Source organism: Gymnoscopelus microlampas (genome assembly GCF_963454915.1).
Source record: "Gymnoscopelus microlampas genome assembly, chromosome: 6".
NCBI classification, from domain to species: Eukaryota; Metazoa; Chordata; class Actinopteri; order Myctophiformes; family Myctophidae; genus Gymnoscopelus; species Gymnoscopelus microlampas.
This window is the reverse complement of record NC_139943.1, coordinates 39,549,745-39,570,615: the sequence shown is the minus strand read 5'-3', so window position 1 is coordinate 39,570,615 and position 20,871 is coordinate 39,549,745. Positions and strand designations below refer to the sequence as shown.

Below are 20,871 nucleotides of genomic sequence, written 5' to 3'. Positions count from 1 at the left end.
TGTGCTCATTATTAACCACTTTTCAACCAGGCATCCCTATTTTGCGTATCATTATAGGTGACAATTTAGAAACAAATCGAAATATGGATCTTGGGAGCTACAGTAAGTGGGAACAGCCAAGTGTCTCCTATGTGGATCTCGGAATTCATGTGGTGAGCCTGTGATGTCGGTCAGTTGTCTATGATGATTACCACATTTTCAAAACTAGCTTGTGGATCAGTTATTTACGATATTTACGCGCAACACTGTCATATGTAAAAGTATAAAACAAGGTTTAAGTGGTTAACTCAATTGTCGGATGGCAAGAAAGAAAGAAAGAAAGAAAGACAGAAAGACAGAAAGAAAGACAGGGTTTCACCCGGTGACCCCAAGATATTTCCATGACACTTTTTCCCCCTCTCTTCTCACGTGCAGGGCTTCTTCAGGAGGAGTCAGCAGAGCAATGCAGCATACTCCTGTCCCCGGCAGAAGAACTGCCTGATTGACCGCACCAGCCGCAACCGCTGCCAGCACTGCCGACTGCAGAAGTGCCTGGCAGTGGGCATGTCACGAGATGGTAAGCCCCACGTAGAAGAGGCCATATTGATATTTGATAGAAGTGAATGGATGGCATCCCCACTGCAATGTCCTACCAGCCTCCTTTGTAAGACCTTGTAACTCAAAATGTCATCAGTGGCTAGTGATTTTTGTGCTACATGTAGATGGTCCCATTAAGTATTATTATTATTATTATTAGTTTCCTAGCTCTGTTTTGAGCAGAGGGAATCTTGGTGAGGGGACAAACAGCAGAACACATGAACACAAATAAACACACATAATGAGCACAACCCATCTCCACGTTCGGTGGATATAAATACACCTCAAATGCAGTGGAACACGTTAATACTGTAGGGAATCGTTCAGCAGTATCAGTAAAAACCCTTAATCTCCAAGGGAACAACAGACACATATCCAATATCCCAAAAAAGTTTTGCCGTGGACCCGTTGCAGGGCTTTACTCTACCACGCACACTTTTCAGCAGTAGCAGGTGAGTGCATTGTCCATGGGCCTAATTGGCTGCTGTGGCAGAAAGTGGGTTTGATGAACTAGGAGGTTGTTAGAAGTGTCATTAGTGGCGGTGCAGCTGAGACACCGTAATGGGAGCACACAGGTGGGTGTGTGCATGCGTATGTGGGTGTGTGTGTGTGTGTGTGTGTGCATGCGTACGTGTGTGTGTGTGTGTGTGTGTGTGTGTGTGTGTGTGTGTGTGTGTGTGTGTGTGTGTGTGTGTGTGTGTGTGTGTGTGTGTGCGTGCGCTGGAAGCCTCCTGCTGGGTGTGCGACTAGACCGACCCAGACTGGGCACGCTGAACACATCTTCTCAGAGCAGGGAAGGAATCTGATGGGAGTCTGGAGTGTGCCCATGTGCACAACCTTTTTTTTTTTTTACTCCCTCCTCCAACACACAGACAAATCATCACATACAAGAATGCACAAGCGAGTGCAGCCATGCACGTGCAGCGGCATGCTCTTATTACTGTGCTCAATTAACACACATGCATGCATGCACTTTCAAGCATGTGTAAAAGCGCAGGAGCACATTAGCACTTGTGCATGTAGTGTACAGCACATGCCACTCAGGCACACGTTCGCACATGCTGACAGTCTCACGCGCGAGCGCACGTGCGAGCACACACACACACACACACACACACACACACACACACACACACACACACACACACACACACACACACACACACACACACACACACACACACACACACACACAATCAGGACAGGCCAAGGTGACTCCTGCCTTCATTCAACACACCAGAGCCCATCTGCCTGCACTCTCCTCTGCTCCGCTCCACTCACTCTACACACACACACACACACACACACACACACACACACACACACACACACACACACACACACACACACACACACACACACACACACACACACACACACACGTGAGCACAGTGGCCAGCTGACACACTGCCAGGGCCCCAGAACTCTGGCCAAGGGAATGGGTTCCACCACCACTGTTTAGTCTGGGTCCCGTAAAGCCGAAGGGCAGCAGCTCAGCCCGTCTCACATCTGAGTGGCCACTAAGCTTTGAGTCGTTTAACCCCTTAAGTCCTGTATATTTCATTATACGAAATATTTTTGGTATTATTGAGAAGTTTTATTATTGAAAAAATGTGGTGTCTTGAATTTGTTTTCCTATAATGACATGCCAAGTTGAAAGTGGTTAATGTATTCATCTCTCCTAGTAGACTTTATTCATTTGGAACATGATGTATTACCACCACACCGTGTTGAATTTGTGCGACAGGCCGTCTTTGTGTGGGTCAGCAGTGCACAAACTGTGCGTCAGGACCCACACTTGGGTCATGGGAGACAAGTACTGGGCCATGGAATTGTGTTACTTTAGACTCGATGTTAGACAATGCAACTAAATAAACCAAATCATAAAGGATTTAGAAAAATGCCCCAAAACTAATTCCGATATCTACAAGCTCACAATCTAGATACCAGATTGGTTTGCGTCGCAACAAGAATGGATCAATATTTCTGGGTAATTTCTGAAAACATTGGTGCTTCTCCAGTGTAGATTAATAGTCACACATCCACATGGACCAAGACTCCCACAACGCTTAAATTAAAGTTACACACAAAACATAACTTGATTTATTGTTTTGTTTTTTTGCACTAGTCTCTTTGTTCTGATCCAAAACCAAAACAAAGAAACAGCCGGCGGTTTGATATCGGAGCAGCGTTCACGGAGGTGTCTCTACCTGTGTTTCTTTCTCCTAGCGGTGAAGTTCGGCCGCATGTCGAAGAAGCAGCGAGACAGCCTGTACGCCGAGGTGCAGAAGCACCGGCTCCAGCAGCAGCAGCAGCGTGAACACCAGCAGCAGCCGGGCGAGGCCGAGCCGCTCACGCCCACGTACGGCCTCTCCGCCAACGGCCTCACGGAGCTCCACGACGACCTCAGCGGCTACATGGACGGCCACACCCCCGATGGCGGCAAGCCCGACTCAGCGGTCAGCAGCTTCTACCTGGACATCCAGCCGTCCCCTGACCAGTCGGGCCTGGACATCAACGGCATCAAGCCGGAGCCCATCTGCGACTTTGCCCCGGGCTCTGGCTTCTTCCCCTACTGCTCCTTTACCAACGGAGAGACCTCCCCCACCGTGTCCATGGCTGAACTAGGTGAGGAGCAGGGGAGGGGGATTAGATGAAGGAGTGCAAAACAGAGGAGAGGAGGCTATGGGGGGGTAACTCAACCGTGGGGCAAACTACACAAAGGTTGCTTAAAATAGCAGGAGGTTGGAGACTCATCTCCGACACTCATTAAAAGAGCCTCTTTTTTTGTAATTAGTTTCCATTAATTAGGGCCAATCAGGAACCAGCAGGGCAGGCGTCTGGGGAAATCATTTTTTTAGGCTCCCCCGTGCCCAGGAACTCCTTTTTAACAGATGTGTTTTCAAAACCATTTAAAATTCTTATGCTCAAATATTTCTTCTCAGAGAAAATGTGACCTTTGTTTCAGTGAGTAAGCCCCCCCCCCCCCCCCCCACTGCCTCCTCCCTCTTCTGCTCATTGCATTTTGTGTCATAACTAGATTGGCTTTGCCTGAACCTTAAGCTGTGAGCTTCCTGGAGGCAGTAAAAGGAAATGTCAACAAGCCTTTTTCCCAGCAAAAAAAAATAAAAAAAAATAACAAATGAAAAAAAAATATGCACTTCCCGCATCTCTTCCTTGTTGCAAAGTCCAGTGAATCAGGGCGTTTTCACACCTACCTCATTCAATCTGGCAGAATGGAACTCTAGTGCATTTATCCCCTTGGTATAGTTCGTTTGGGCATGTGTGAAAACAACGATCAACCTCGGTTGCGGAACAAAACAATTGCACCAAAATGCTTTTGAGAAGGTGGTCTACTGACTCTCTTTGCGCCCTGGTGTGGTTCGCTATAGGTGAGAAAGTGAGCCAACCCAACAACAGGAACCCATATGGATTTTCACGCTACTTGCCTGCCTGGCACTTCTTGGGTTTAACAGATAACCAGGTTTGCATGTTGTTGTATGTCCCTTCTTCTGTTCAGCATCGGAAGGCAGCATGTGTACTTCGCATAATGTGAAGCAGCACATTGTCTAGATATTGGATAGATGTCCGTTCAAATTCGGCATTCTCCTCGCAAACCTTTGCTTGAAAAATGGCCCAAATAATGACCGCGGTGATAAACAAATACAAATAGAAATTCCCGTGCCATGTGGCTATTCAGAACCAAACACTTTTTTCCTAATGAATTGAAAAGCTTTAAAAACGTCTGGAAAATTCAGACCAATTAGATAATAGTTTGCTTGTGCATGTCGTTTGTTTACAGGTTTGGTCTGACGTTAAATGCTGCTGTGTGAACTTAAACCAATCCGAGGGAAAGTGCAACATTGTATCATATTAGTCCCTGAATCGGAATACAGCAAATAAAACAGGTGTGAAAACGGCCTAAATCTTCTTGTCCTCCTGGCTCGTGCTTCATCTGCATCTGTGTGTGTGTGTGTGTGTGTGTGTGTGTGTGTGTGTGTGTGTGTGTGTGTGTGTGTGTGTGTGTGTGTGTGTGTGTGTGTGTGTGTGTGTGTGTGTGTGTGTGTGTGTGTGTGTGTGTGTGTGTGTGTGTGTGTGTGTGTGTGTGTGTGTTTCCTCCACGTATTCCAGAGCACCTGGCCCAGAACATCTCCAAGTCCCACATGGAGACGTGTCAGTACCTGAGGGAGGAGTTGCAGCAGATGACCTGGCAGGCCTTCCTGCAGGAGGAGATGGAGAGCTACCAGAACAAGGTGCGGTAGCCCAGACCCCAACCTCTTACACCATTGGTCCGGGGACCCCCAGGGGTACTTGAGGGGGTTCCAGGGGGTCCCCAGCTAAATGATGGATAGGAACCAAATGGACTCTTATGGGTCTGTAACTCTGAGAGTGTACAAATGGAACCAAATGGACCCTAACGGGTCCATTTGGTTCAATTTGTACACTCTCAGAGTTAAATTAACATTGATTTTACAATATAAATTGGGGTCCCAGAGATATAAATGTCATTAAATGGGGGTCCGTAGCCCTAATGCATATCAAACTGGAGGTCCTTGAAACTAAAATGGTTGAGAGAGAGCCATAAAAATCTTCTCTTATGGGGGTCCCTGGCTTATCTTTTCAAATGGAGGTCCACGGGCTAATAAGTGTCAATTTGGGGGTCCTTGACATGAAAAAGTTAGAGAACCACTGTCTTACACCAGTGTCCTCCACTGCCCACGGTTGGCACCGCGGTCACAGTGATCAGATGTATTATTCTCTCTGTATTTCCCTTCTTACGGTAGATAACTCAGTCCTTTCTGTCCCTTCTTAGCCCCGGGAAGTCATGTGGCAGCTGTGTGCTATCAAAATAACGGAGGCCATTCAGTATGTGGTGGAGTTCGCCAAGCGCATCGACGGCTTCATGGAGCTCTGTCAGAACGATCAGATAGTGCTGCTGAAAGCAGGTATGACAGCCTGTCAACACGGGGCCCCCGCTGCCGTCACACGCCAAAACTCACCCACCCAGCCCCCACCACCACCACCACCACCACCACACACACCCACACACACACCCACAGCCCCCCTCTGGCATTGTCACAAGGGCGTAGCTGACCTGACTGCACAAAGCTGCCTTCTTCACACACAAGAGGGGGAGACTCCACCCTGCCCGTTTCCTCTCTCTCTCTCTCTCTCTCTCTCTCTCTCTCTCTCTCTCTTCTCTCTCTCTCTCTCTCTCTCTCTCTCTCTCTCTCTCTCTCTCTCTCTCTCTCTCTCTCTACATCTCCATTGCTCTCTCTCCCTCTCTCACTTTTTCTTCCGTTCATTACAAAACGTAGCAGGGAGGGACACAGGATTAGATAACGCTCATGTTCCTGAGCTGAGATACTAACCGTTGTGACGTCTGTCGCCTCTCTCTGTGTCTCTCTGTGTCTCTCTGTGTCTCTCTCTTTCTCTATCTCTCTCTCTCTCTCTCTCTCTCTCTCTCTCTCTCTCTCCCCCCCCCTCTCTCTCTCTATCTCCCCCCCCTCTCTCTCTCTCTCTCTCTCTCTCTCTCTCTCTCTCTCTCTCTCTCTCTCTCTCTCTCTCTCTCTCTCTCTCTCTCTCTCTCTCTCTCTCCCCCTCCCTCCTTCCCTCCCTCTCTCCTCCCAGTCCCAGATGATGTCTGCTCACTGTAATCGCTGCACGTTGCAACACTCACATAGTAGCACACATTATACTGTAGGTACTGCATGGTTCTGTGCACACATGCTTATACGAGTGGATGAATATAAACAGGCACACACACATATCTACAGTACGTACACACGGAACACACACACACACACCAACAAACAAACACATCCCATGGGTCTTTCCCTGGGTATTATTTACAGTACATTAACACTGCCAATATGAATAATGAAATAGAGAGAGAGATCCCTTGTCAGACGTGACATTTTAAAACAGTGCCATCTCCCTCAGAGGGAGTAATGGTTTCTGTTCCATCTCCTTTATCCTCTTATCCACTCCCACAGAGTGGTACAAATAGCAGGAGATATAATTTCTTTGCACCTGACTAAATAAAGGTTGAATAAGTGCTGTCGTTACTGAATGTAGCCGAGCATCTCGAGCATGTCATTATGGGAGAATAGGCCCCCTGCCTATTATATTATAATCTACTTGGCTAATAGGTTCTTTCAGCAGTGGTGCACTTCTCTTTTCTTAATGGATGTGTTACTCTAGTAATATTGAAACAGGAATCACAGTCAGGACTATTTCTTTCCCTCTCAATTTCCAGCCCCGACTGGCATGTGACTTACACTTACTTCTGACAGTCAGGTGTAAAAGAGCCAACAACAAACACTAAAACACCAGATTTATACATGGCACTTCTGTCTCTTCCTCCAGGATCTTTGGAAGTTGTCTTTGTCAGAATGTGCCGTGCCTTTGACTCGCAGAACAACACGGTCTATTTCGATGGGAAGTATGCCGGGCCTGATGTGTTCAAGTCATTAGGTGAGTGTTTCCCAAAGTCTGTGCCAATGGTGTACTGTATGTGCGTGCATGTGTGTACGCGAGTGTGTGCTTGCATGTGTGCAGCCCTGTGTGTGTGTGTGTGTGTGTGTGTGTGTGTGTGTGTGTGTGTGTGTGTCTGCGTGTGCGTGTGCATGTGTGTTTGCGTGCAGGTGTATCACCGTCTGTGCCTGTTTCTGTCTGTGTGTGCATGCACGTGTGTGTGTGTGTGTGTGTGTGTTTGTCTGTGTCCATCTGTGTCCGTGCATGTTCGACCACCTCGTCACGGTGTCTTACCGCCTTCCCCTGGCGTTACAGCCGACAGCGGAATCAGTCTTTCTCTCTCTGCTCCGCACATTGCTGAGGGCCTGGAAGCGCTCGTCCCCGCCTCACCTGGCTTTGCTGTCTTCCCGCGATGGTTATTTATGGCAGGATGGAGCGGTTACTAAGGCCCCCGCCGCATATGGCTCCCGTTACCGCGGAATAAATAAAGCCAGATTGAATGCCTCTTCGGGAGAGCTCTATCACAACCATCATTGGGAAGTCTGGCGGAGAAATATCTCAGGCGTAAGCAAATAGCATTTGCGTTTGAATGCCATGACATTACTAAGACAGAATTCTCCCAAGTAACCAAGTGCCTTTTGGAGGATACAAAACATAAATGTGCCCCGTAGTGGCAATATGAATGCATAATTCTGTCTCTTTGTTAGAGAGCCCTTTTCCTGTGCCTGCGCTGTAAAAAGAAAATAATAATTTAACTCAGAGAGTGTAAAAATGGACCCGTATGGGTCCATTTTTACACTATCTGAGTTAAATTAGCTCTCCGTATTTGTTTCTGTGCATGTACATGTGTCTATTTGTGTCCATTCATGTGTGTGTGTGTGTGTGTGTGTGTGTGTGTGTGTGTGTGTGTGTGTGTGTGTGTGTGTGTGTGTGTGTGTGTGTGTGTGTGTGTGTGTGTGTGTGTGTGTGTGTGTGTGTGTGTGTGTGTGTATGCGCAGTACATAAGCATGCACGCGTCTGGGCGATTAAAGGTACAATGCCTGTTCTGCCTAACAAGAGTGCCAATGTCCTGTGTGCTCTGTACAAAGGGGCTCATAGCGGGGGTGGCAGACTGATGGGCTTGCAGCACCTCGGTGGCACCCGCCTGTCTCCCTCTACCCCCAACTCACTGATTTAACAAAAAACACTCAAGAGTGACCTCATTCTGGCTTGCGTAACACCGCCCATCTGCCAAAAGTGACTCGACTCGTCTCGGCAGCAAACAAAACTCAGTAAAAGCATCGGCTGTTCTGCTGCAGAGACGCTTCCCCCGTGCTGTCAGCAGCGTCGACGTCGCTCGCCTTCCCTTCCTCCCCTCCCCTCTCCCTGCGCGCCTCTCTCCCAATAAAGATCAAGAGTGAGCGCCGTTCTTTGGTCTTCCTCATCCTGAGCCCCTCTCTCTCACACTCTCTCTCTCTCTTGTGTCCTTTGTTGTGGCAGGCTGTGACGACTTGATCAGCTCCATCTTCGAGTTTGGGAAAAACTTGTGTTCTATGCACCTGTCTGAGGATGAGATCGCCCTGTTCTCTGCCTTCGTGTTGATGTCTGCAGGTAGGTGTCACTCACTGCGCAAACAAAAGCAGGCAGGTATGCCTCCAATACCAAAATGCACGCCTGCCTGCCTCAGTTCCTGATGTCTTCAGTTACATACACAGTGCACCCCTACTAATAACATAGATTATTATTAGTAAGTAACACCTGCTCATGTAAGTGCAGTGGCTGTACAGTGACTAAGGAGCCGTGTCCACAGAAAGTGTTATATGAGCGGAGGAGTGCTTTGGATATCGTATCCAGAGTGCTCGTGCACAGCGTGTACTGATGCCCGCACCTGAAACAACGGTAAACATGGACTACGGTAACGATTCAAAGTCAGGTTGGAAATAACCCGGATCTCAGACAGGATTAAATTGAGTAGCACTCCTCTCCAAAAGTTTTAACTATTTTAAGCTTGAAGCACTCTGAGTGTTTAACCACAAAATTCTGGACGCTGAGAGCGCCGAAGTGTGATACTTGGGCGTTGGGAAAAGGAGCCCTCCAAGCGCATCTTTACCATAGAAATGCATGGCAGGAACACGGCCCCTAATGAGACGTTATCACCTTCCAGACCGGTCCTGGCTCCAGGAGAAGGTGAAGGTGGAGAAACTCCAGCAGAAGATCCAGCTGGCCCTCCAGCATGTCCTGCAGAAGAACCACAGAGAGGATGGTATTCTTACAAAGGTAACCCCCCCCCCTCCAACCCCAACCCCTAAACTTAACCTCTTAATGTCTGATCCTAGAATCTGTTCATAATTGTAAGCCTAATTTACAAAACATTTTCAAACAACCATTCCTCTTGTGAGGACCAGGAAAATTGACTATTTCTCAAATTCTTCTATGCTTGCGGGGACATTTGGCCCTCACAAGTACTGTATATCAATACAAGTATACACGCGCACGCACACACACACACACACACACACACCATTTAACCTTGTTGGCTCATTCGCTGTTGTAAGGGCATTGGACCAAACTTCGACGTTTAAAGTTTCATGATGCTACGTCTATTTTGAGCGGAGGCACGGCGAGATTTATCAATTGCATCCACGCTTCCTAAGATGAAGTGTCAAGTTTTTTTCCCCTGCTTGCCGAGTGCTTGTCTCAATATTTACCAGTCTGTTTGCCCCCTGTGTGAGTGTGAATTCACTGTAGGGAGGAATGTTTTTTTTTTTTTTTTCACATTGCTCTATAGTTCTCGCCTCACTGTGAATCTAAACAGCCTGTCTCCTTTCTCTCCACAGTTGATATGCAAAGTGTCGACACTGCGAGCGCTGTGCAGCAGGCATACAGAGAAGCTTACAGCTTTCAAAGCAATATACCCAGACATTGTGCGTGCCCACTTCCCCCCCTTATACAAGGAGCTGTTCGGATCGGACTTTGAGCAGTCCATGCCCGTTGACGGGTAGCAGCCCCCTGCCAGGTGCCAGTGTGACCACCGTAAGAGTGGGGGTGGGGTTTGGGGTGTGTGTGTGTGTGCGGAGGAGGAATCTGAGACACTTTAACGGTGCCCTGCATAAACCAGGATGGACGGATGGCACGCTGTTCTGTTTTTTTTTTTTTTCTTTTGTTTTCTGTTTTTTTTTTGGTTTTACCTTGAGGGGAGGGTTTAGGGATTTGCTTTTTTGGTGGTTTACTTTACTGAATTTAGTTCCCTTTGTTTGGAAGGCATGTGGGTCTCGGGGAAAAAAAAAAAACTGGGAGATCAAGAGGACATAAAAACAATTTCTGGTCGGGTGAACTTGACCTTCCCGTGCACATTACCATCATGGATATGAATCCATATTGCTTTAACATACATGCTATTTATCTATATATACTGTATATGTTGGGTTTATGTGTGCATTTGGCCTTGAATCATCTGAATACTCAATTAACCACATTAACCCTTGCGTCCCTATTTTGGGCAAATTCTCTCAAATTGTAAACAAAAAGAAAAAGAATGACAAATAGCGACAACAGCAGATCTACAAGCTCACAAGATCTACAAGCTCACAAGATCTACAAGCTCACATCGCATTACAATGCGACACATTATGAGCTTGTATATCAGCTATATTTGCTATTTGATGTATGACAAAATATATATGCTTAAGTGGTTAAGTGGCATCCTTTAGAGTTAAAAAAAAAAGTTTTAGAAATTAGAAAGCAAATCCATCCATACCCCAAAGACAATAATTTTTGAGGCCTCTGTTTGCAGAATTCAACTGCTGCATGTCTGCCTCCCATTTATATACCCCTCTCCCCCAAACTGAAACATTTACATCACTGGTGTATGTGCACATCTGGGTCAAGTTCAGCCCATTGATCTCTTGTGTTCACTTGTATCTTTTGGACACAGTGCTTGGAAACTGAAAACTCATGGCGACTTTGAAGGGAGGTACCATCGGCATTGGTGATGCAATCGGCACCTCTCTGTGGACAATCGTTTAAAAAATAAAATAAAACAAAAGAAGCATAGAATTCTGGTAATTCTAGTCAAAAACGCAATGATTTTAGCTGTCAAAGACTCCATCCACCGTGGTTGCATAGTGAAATCATGTAAGACCATCTGCTATTAAAATTCCTTTCTCTGGATGGGTGCCCTGAGGAAGCACAGGGCACTGACACAATGAAAAGGGTTCATTCCACCTGTTTTCTAATGTACTACAGGGTATACGGTCATAAGTACTTACTATACAGAAAAAAAGTAATGTTTATAGAATCTATTTTAAATAACATGTATGATATCAGTAGTTAGACCATTCTTAATTGTTGAATTGATAAGGCACTTTTATTTGCACCTTTCGTTAATTTAAGACTTGTATATTTACCTAGTGATGTGTTGCATGTGCACAAGAAATACAAGTTGAAGCGTGATCACAGAGGGTAGTCCTGGGAGCTGCAGATGATAACTGGTCTGAGAGTGTGGTGTGAGAGGGCTTTTTGTTAGGGATGGCTGGCACTGGCTGATCAGGGGTCAGCTCTGAGGCCTGGACGAGAAGGCAGGTTACACTCCCTACCTGTTAGCGCCTCAGCCTCACCAAACGTAGCTCTGTTCTAATGCATGCACACATCCAATACACCTGGGTCAACCTGTGCGGCAACCTGCTAGGTGGGCCACATCGGTGGGTTTTAGAGCATCGGGACAATTCAGGTAGTTGTCAGTCAGAGGCATGTACTATACTTGACTCTGAAATATTTTGCTGTGATTGTCTAAACCTTTTCTTTTGCACTCTCTGGGTTGGCAAATCCCGTCGATCTTGCAATGAAGAAAACTGAAATAAATAAACCATGAAAAGTATTTATAAATGCCGTCTGACCTAGGTCTGATTACAAATCAACCTCAAATGAATAGCTTCTGACGGGTCAGCTGTTTTGCGTAATCCAATTGTTCCATCTAGTGGAAGGTTGAGATACAGCAAGCCGGGTAATGGCTGATTGACCTAGAGATGATCCACAGAGTTACGCTCATGAACCTCTTTTGAATACCGTTCTCCATCTTATGTGCGAGAGATTTGATCTGCCTCCTCGCCACAGCCTCAGCCCAGCGATGCCAACGGCGCACGACACAAAAGAAACAGGAAAGGGAAAGTGAATATTCAAAGCCTTGTCTGGTAGTAAAGCTTCTATTTTTGTAACATGTTTTGGTTAATAAACCCATGAAAGAGAAAGAGGGAGAGAAAAAGATGTCAGGTAGCACTAAACTATATTCCCGCAATAATTAGAGGCTAGCTGTTTGTTTGTTTGTTTGTATGGTTTTAGGGGAGACACATGAAAATGGTGTAGGACAAGTGCTATTTTCAGAATTCTTTGTTGTTGTGCTTTTGTTTCGTCAAGTGTGTCTTTCTTGTCAGTGTTGTAGTAAAAGTGTTTTAAAAAACAACAACAAAAAAACCCTGGATGTGCCAAACGGTAGTCGTTGCTTCTGCTCTCCAGTCTAAATGTAGAATGGATTGCTAAGACATTCCAGCAATCTTGGTAGCGGCTTCTAGAAATATCTTAATGGGAAAAAAATAAGAAAAAAAGGCAAACAAACAGTGATATCCCTTTAGAAATTCATCAAAGCATGATAGTCATCTAGTCACCGACTTTAACATAAACACCAGTTGGGTTCATTTGTTTCTTTGTTTTCTTTGTTTTCTCTGTTTGCAAACTATCATTCCTCTACCGTGCAATTTGCACAAGGCACTAACGCCTTGTGCTGTCACCCCTCAGGGAAGATTTTATTTGTCTTATAGTGGACAGTTGTTGAACTCTTGGTCCTTATTAGTTTTTTATTTTATTTTATTTTTATCTTTGTTCAGGGATGATCCACATGAACAGGCTTAGATTAATAATTTGTTTATTTGTTTCCATTATTGATATTCCTTAAGGGGCCTCCAGCCCCATATAATCACAACACCCTTAGTCAAGTCGGATTTTTCTTTAAAACTCATATCCCATTACCTGTTCTAAACATAGTTCCAGCATACAGCATTTCTGTCTCACACACAAAGAACTAAAACGTTTTTGAGTCTTTGATTTGGTTTCAAATGGTGTTATCAGGGTCAACTTTTAAAAGAAAACCCCTCTTTGTTAGAAAAAAAAACCAAATATTCTTATGCAATATTAAATCTGTCGTGTGTTGGGCCGTAGTAGATATGCTGTACCTGAGTAATACTCTCTGTTATTATCCTATTTGGATATGCACAAAGCCCTCTATGACTAGTAAACCTCAGACTCCCAGCAAAAGAAACCCAGTCTGGAACACTGCTAGACAATCCCGGTAGAGAGGCCTCAGGCCGCAGTGAGAGCAGAGAAGAGGAAGAGATGTGAATGCTCAGGGTAGTTACGGATAGACAGAAGATGCAGCTGTCTTTCCTTTCCTCTTGGACAGTTGTGGAGGAAGCATGGCTCTTTCAAAAATGATTTTTGATCTGTTAACAGTTCTAAATTGATTATTATGGGAAGAGGCCGAATATTTTTGGCATGGCACACTGAACATGCAGTGCAGCACTTACGGTTGGTAGTATCATGATTAAGAGAGTGAAAGAGTTTCAGTGAGACTGGCTGTTTTTAAACTATTAGTCGGGTTTCCTCTTCAAAGGCATTTTATGTTAGTCTTTTGGATGCTTCATTACATTATAGTAAACTCATTTTTACGGTCACACAAAATGAAAATAAAAAAACAGGCATGCAATGTAAATTAGGTAACTGTAGTCCTATCCGTCAAATTTGATTCCTCTGTTTAATGCAAAGGCAAATCTGGTGTCTTTTAGTTTAAATCGAAAGGCTAACTTATGCTGACACACGACCATGTCCACAGCAGAAACCAGTTTAAATGAGCCTTAAGTGGAGATTTGCTTCTAATGTGTGTACTACAATATAAGACAAGCAATAGTCTTGTCTTACTATTGCACGTCTCTGAGGAGCAGCCGCTGTCATTTTTTATTTCATTGTTGATTACAACACGCTCTTGATTCTGACGCTCTGTCAAATCATTTTAGTTTCATGCGAGTGATAAAGCCCCCACCGCTCTGTGTTCATCACCGTATATAATTCTAGCCGTATAGTTGTGACCTTGGCAGAATAGTAGAAAATGATCATCATAGACAAGGATACATGTATCTATCTACAATATAAACTACTCCTTTAGACAGTCCTTGTGAAGAGATGTCCTGTGTAGTCTCACATGAGATAAACCCATTATGTAGTAAGGGATTGATGGTTGGTGTGCTGTTCAATCAATGTATATACAAAAAACTAAAAAGTGTTGGTCCTTCTGTCTCTGCTCTGTTGTCCGTGTGTAAAAAAGCAATAGTGTGTGTGTGCGTGTGTGTTTGTACTCTGTGTGTGAATAAAATAAACCCCCAGACAAGGCTTTAATAATTACAGATGAACAGGGTTTTCGTGAACGAGGAGTCTGTAGGTCTTGATTTCCTTTTGGATTTTTCTTTTCTTTTGGTTTTTTAAAAAGGCTTTGGTAATGCTGACCTTGATGATCCATCCTTAATAGGTGTAGGTTTTTAGGAGCATGACATAATGCCTTCAACAATTCATAGGTCTTCAGAATACTGTGGAGCAACATAGATGAACTATAACCGGAAAACACACCATAGCCATCCTTTTTACCAGCATGGCCACAGCCTGACCCATTAGGAATTGTGCACTCTAGACAATAAATTGTGAAGATGAGTGTTCTTGACCATAAATTGTGAAGATCTGTGTTATGTCATGCTTAAATTTTACATGTACTGGAGTGTTTGTTGTGTTACCCAGATTTATGAGTCAATTTCATTGCATCTTTAACAACTCATTTTTCCGAAGCACAGCTGATAAGGTTTTATGATTAAATTACATTTAAGAATATAGTTTAAAAAACGAAAAGCGACTTTTAGCCATAATCGAATGTCAAGCAATAATATATGTGGTGTATTATTTTTTGATTTCTCTGCCTATAGGATTTGAACATCTGCATGTAAATACACTTCTTATTTATCATATTTGGTTTTGTTTTATGTTGATTTCCTGGATGTTTTTTTATTTTTATGTTTCATCTGTATATTTGACCAGTTCTGTTCCCAGGTGGAGAACAATGAACACGACACGGCCTGTATGCTGTATATCTTATTTTGTCACTCTTTCTCTCTCCCTCATTCTCGGCTGTTTATCCACCATATTTAATGTTATTATTGATCACATGTATAAAGGTAGCTTGGTAACTTCTGTCTGTATAGGTAAGAGGAAAATACTGCTACTAAGGCCTACCCCAGTGCAAATATTTATCTGTTTATCAATTACACCATATTGTACGATAACTTTATAGTTTCCTTCCCTCCTTTAGGAATAGTTTGATAGGGACAGGGTGTGCCGACATTTATTTTGTGTTTCCCTGACGTGTGGTGCTAGGTAAGTTAATTTTGTGATCAAAGTATTGATTCCTAGGCCAGGCCACCCTATTAGTCCATTCATTTCATTGCGTATTGGTGCATTATTGATATTAGGATTCAATAAATAATAATGATAATGATTATGATAGTGGTTAAATTACCCAGCCAGTACCTGTATCAGTGTGCTAGCCTTGGGATAAGATGCTTATTTCCTTCTCACTTATAGCAAAGCTAGTATCTGCTAATAAACAAGTTATTTAAGGTTGCTTTTCTGGTTTGTGGAAAAAAATGATAATGTTCAAACTGAAACAGCAGTATTGTGTTTGTTTCCTTTGTTCTGATTGTAAAAAACCACTCACTGAGGCTGTAGTTGGTCAGGTTTTAAGAAACTTAAGTATTTACCTCTCTTGTGTCTGCATAGCACTTCACCTGATGCAGGGAAGCGGTGCCTAGACATGCTCAAACAGAGCCTCTTTATGGCTTATTCATTCCCCATTTAGACCATCCTGGAACAGTGGTTTTCTCCAGACCATGTGGCATAGACCTTTTTTGCACCACATTTAAGTGTTATTAAAAATGTACATGAAAGAATTGCCATGTGAGGATAAAGTTGACCTTTTCTCTCCACACTGTAGCAAATGTCAGTCCGAATATGCTTGCAATAATACACAATGTACGACACTGAGTGCCTCTTGGTGTTCCAAGATGCATACACGGTTTCTGATTGTCTCTTTTTGTGGTTTTCCAAATGTGTACTGAAGTGACAATGTATTTTGTACATGAGGATGAACTCTCAAGCCTAATTTATGCTTTGTCGCGTGCCGGTGTCCCTCGTCGAAAATACCCAATTTCAGTTATTTTTGACGAGCGACACTGTTGTGCAGTGAAGCATACATTAGCCTTTACTCTCGTGTGCTTAGACATTTTTCTTTTTCTCTTTACGTGTTGTTGATCATGTCCATGAGGTTTTGATACATTCATGGTTGAGGTGTTGATCTTACGGAAAGCGTAGGCCGACAGTACATGCTACCCCACGCCCATACTTTGTCCCGAGAAGCATAACTAGGAGTTTGCTTCATGTCGATCTGGAATGGTCGACTAAATGCAGCATTTTTTGCAGATGATATTGCATAAAAAGTTCACTTGCACAATGTTTTTGGAAGAGACAAAAACTAGTAGGCAGTTCACATGACTTCATTTCCAGTTTGTTTTATATATTTTCTTTTCTTTATTTTTTCACTAAGAACAGAGAATTGACTAAAGCATTGTATATCAAGTATTTGTATGTGGTATGTAAAAGAGGCATACAACACATCTGAATTTCTTTAATGTTCTGTGTTTAATGTGAGCTCAGTTGGTTGGGGGTAAAATATGATGAAGGGTGGGTGGAGTACAGGGGTGGAATTTTCTCCATGCAAAAGCAGTACAAACTATGGGAAAGCCGAAACTAGTGTGTGGTTGTCACAAAATTTCTTAGTCACGTTTGCTACTGATGTTAAAATGGGGACAGATGATCATGTACCTTTTTATCCAGCTCTTTTGAACTCTTAGCAGGTAGTCTATTCACAAACGTAGTTTTGCTCCTTCTCGTCTGATTCTTAAATATGAAAATAAGTATTTTGATTCATTTTGTAAATACAGCTGTAAAGAAAAATAAGAAATTTAATGTTGTCTTTTAAATACTTTTCATTCTAATATGAATGTTGTTATATTGTACTTAGAAACTGTACCTTTAATATTACCTTTATTAAAAGTGCATTGGACACATCGATTTTAGATGTGCTTTATGTGCTGTTATCCCATAATAAAATTTACCGCTTGTAATGGTCTTTTATTTCCCGTCTCCTCTGTTGTCTTTTCATGGAACTTGGTGGGAATGATCAGTTGGCTGCCCTGCAGCAGAGTGCAGACATATTTAACTACTTAAAACATACCTGCCAACCTCAGACCATCAGAAAACAGGAGAATCTTTTTCTAGGGGGTGGGGGTCATACTGACCATGCCCCCAAGCGGGAGGTCTGGGGGGTCAATCAAATGAATCAATCAATGAGTGTGCCAGAATCAAAGTGGCATGGGCAGTAATCATTGCTATGTGTATGTTAGTCTGTGTGTAACCCTATGAGTCATAGGGCTACTAGAAATGTGTGATTTAGAGGTTTGATTTGATTGAAGTACTGTATTTAGAAAGACATGGAAACAGTACATGGAAGTACAATTCGGAAGTACAATTCACAATACAAGGTCCTCTAAACTGGATCTCTCATAAAAGCACAATGGCTTAATTAAAATGAGATCCCCACAAACTCAAAACAGGTGTATTTGAATGTTCCCACTGGAGGGCGCAATACACTTATACACTATATATTCAGGAACTGCTTCCTGTTCTGTAAGCTCCACTTCCAGGTTGTTTTAGTTGCTGAGAACAACTACTGGTATGAAAACAGAGGGGGAGAGTCCTCAGCAGCTTGGACGCATATAGGCAATGCAAACTGCGACTCTATGTCGCCCCCCCATTTTATAATAAGAGCACCTCAGTCTTTTTAAACAGAAAGTAATACAGAGGACAGGAGCCTATCCTATGTCTGACAGCGCCTCGCCACCGTTTTCTGCCACAGCGCAACCTGGAGCCTGAAAAAAGAAGGAAAAAAAACTTCTTTTTTTTTTATTTACTATTTTTAAAAGTATTTCGCGAGCCGCCATGGACCTTTCCGCGGGCCGCAAAATGCCCGCGGGCTGCCAGTTTGACAACCCTGATCTAACCTTTCAATGAACAACATGCAAGTGAACAGAATTAGGATAAATTACAGTGGTGCAGTGATTGAGATACAGGGCTTATAGCCAGAAGGTTGCTGGTTCAAATCCACATTTTTTGAACTTTTACCTGGCTCCTGCACCTTTATCTAATCTTTTAGTGAAAATCACGCAAGTGAACAAAGTCAGTAAGAATCACAGTGGTGCAGTGGTTAAGATACAGGGCTTACAACCGGAGGGTTCCCAGTCCAAATTCAACTTGGACATTTTTCCAACGTTTACCTGACTCTTGCACCTTCAAATCCCACACATACTGATTTGCCATTTCCAGGATTTGAAGTGTGGAGGCTAAAATCGTCCCCCCAAAAACCTGTTAGGAGTACGTTTCAGGCAATTTAGAGTTGATTGGTAGTACTTTGTAGTACTTTATAGTTTTTTTGGTCCCTAACATTCATCGAGCTCTGGACTTAGTACATTTCACCATTGTGTCACTACCGAAACGAAAGTTGGCCACTACCGAAACGAAAGTTAAATCCGAAAAAATCACTAAGTGTGGAGGCCAAAATCGTGCCAAAACCTGCGGGCCGCTTTAAGTGAGGGTGAGGGCCGCGTGTGGCCCCGGGCCGCCAGTTGCCCATGTATGCTCTAACTGCACCACTGGGGTTTCTTAGTTGTCTAATGTCTTGTATGCTCTTCAGCAGTGGTGGGAGAAGTAAGGCCCAGCATCCCTATTCTGGCGGCAAACATTTGTCAAGATTTACAATGTGTCGACGTGTTGTGAGCTTGTAGATTGACAATTCTTTGTGAAAAGATTTGGTGTAGATGGTAACAAGGCAAGCGGGAAAGTAAAGTTGCAACTTTACTAAGAATAGAGGGTTTAAGTGGTGAAGTTAATGTAGAAATACACTGTGCAGCTAAATACTAAAAGGATAAGTAATTCCTTCTCATCTGAATGTTTCATGTCTCTGTGGCTCAAGAGGTGTGTCACTGTTTATGAACCAAAGAGTTTAAGGTTCAAAGCTCCTAAAGAACATTTTCATTGTCCATCTCAATCCTGAAAAGGTGGTTTAAGTATTATGTTCTCAGTTGCATGGTTCATGCCACCATGGCTCAAGAGAAAACTCTGGGGTTTATAAACCGAAGGTTTAAGATTTGAAACTCCTGGAGCACATTTTCACTGTCCATCTAACTTCTAAAAGGTGGTTTAAGTATTACGTTCTCTTCTGTATTATCCATACCTGTGTGGCTCAAGTGATAAACACAGGGTCTGAAAGCAGAAGGTTTGGGGTTCAAAGCTCCTGAAGAACATTTTCACTGGCCATCTAAATTCTAAAAGGCGGGTGATGAATGACGTTCCCAATTATAACTTCCATGCCAGCATGGCTCAAGAGATAGACACAGGGTCTGAAAGCAGAAGGTTTGGGGTTCAAGGCTCCTGAAGAACATTTTCACTGTCCATCTAAATTCTAAAAGGCGGCGGGTTAAGGATGACGTTCCCAATTGTACTTTCCATGCCAGCGTGGCTCAAGAGTTAAACACAGGGTCTGAAAGTAGAAGATTTGGGGTTCAAGGCCCCTGAAGAACATTTTCACACTGTCCATCTAAATTCTAAAACAAGGGTTAAGGATGACATTCCCAATTGTACTTTCCATGCCAGCGTGGCTCAAGAGTTAAACACAGGGTCTGAAAGTAGAAGATTTGGGGTTCAAGGCTCCTGAAGAACATTTTCACACTGTCCATCTAAATTCTAAAAGGCGGGTTAAGGATGACGTTCCAAATTGTACCTTCCATGCCAGCGTGGCTTAAAAGATAAATCAAAGGTTCACAAACTAAAGGTTCGAGGTTCAAAGCTCACTCAAAACAACTACTAAATAAAAACTAAAAGGGTAATACAACAAAAAAACAATGGAGCTGTGGTCAATACAAACTGGTGATGAAAAAAAACAATAAAAAAATGTCTCAAACAAATTCATGTGAATAAAAACAGTGGCCATAAAATCACAAAAAATACTAAAATAAAAATATTTAATTAATATGTAAATGTATTAAGCTCCTCCCCCTGGAGGTGGGCTCCCTCCATGCTCCTCCCTCTCCTACCGGAGCTAAAAGAGGGCGTGAGGAGGGAGGCGGGCTTCATCCATGGTTCTCGCCTTAAAAAGACCGAAAATTGAGATCTTCCCTGACCAAGATTCAAACCCACAACCATCCGCTTGTGAAGCCTATGCTTTACTCTTGCACCACCAGGCCTTTCACATTAATTGGGATTTCGAGGTTATATTTAAAGTTAAAGCGAGAGGTGACAGGTCAAAAAATGAAAATCTACAGCAAACACCTCTACCCCTGACAGAATGACTGGATCTACTAGATACACCCTCTGATGATCAGGGAAAGGGTTCATTATGACACGACTGAGATTTAGGTTGTTTAAAACCATCCGTTAGAAAACGTTTACTCTGGCTGAGTCTGAACCCAGATTTACACTTTCATTGAAAGAGAGATGTTTCGTAATGTCATAAAAATTCATACCCTTTTTGTCATTTATAAATTCCTTAGTTTCAGATAATCAAAACTATAGCAGTTTTGCTGTTAAATCAAGTAGGCTACATTGTTCTCACTTTGGACTGGACATTAAAAAAATATGTCT

The 20,871-nt window shown here is 43.4% G+C and overlaps 1 protein-coding gene across 1 annotated transcript in view; it reads left to right on the top strand.

The window, feature by feature from the left end:
- roraa (RAR-related orphan receptor A, paralog a) overlaps positions 1–17,288 on the top strand; it is a 59,910-nt gene extending 42,622 nt beyond the window's left edge. The window contains exons 3-10 of the mRNA XM_084061007.1: positions 415–556; positions 2,806–3,204; positions 4,708–4,829; positions 5,390–5,522; positions 6,946–7,053; positions 8,533–8,643; positions 9,197–9,309; positions 9,870–17,288. Coding sequence (XP_083917133.1) covers positions 415–556; positions 2,806–3,204; positions 4,708–4,829; positions 5,390–5,522; positions 6,946–7,053; positions 8,533–8,643; positions 9,197–9,309; positions 9,870–10,034 — 1,293 coding nt within the window. The 3' untranslated portion in view covers positions 10,035–17,288. The remainder of the gene's footprint in view (positions 1–414; positions 557–2,805; positions 3,205–4,707; positions 4,830–5,389; positions 5,523–6,945; positions 7,054–8,532; positions 8,644–9,196; positions 9,310–9,869) is intronic.
- The last annotated feature ends 3,583 nt before the right edge of the window (positions 17,289–20,871 follow it).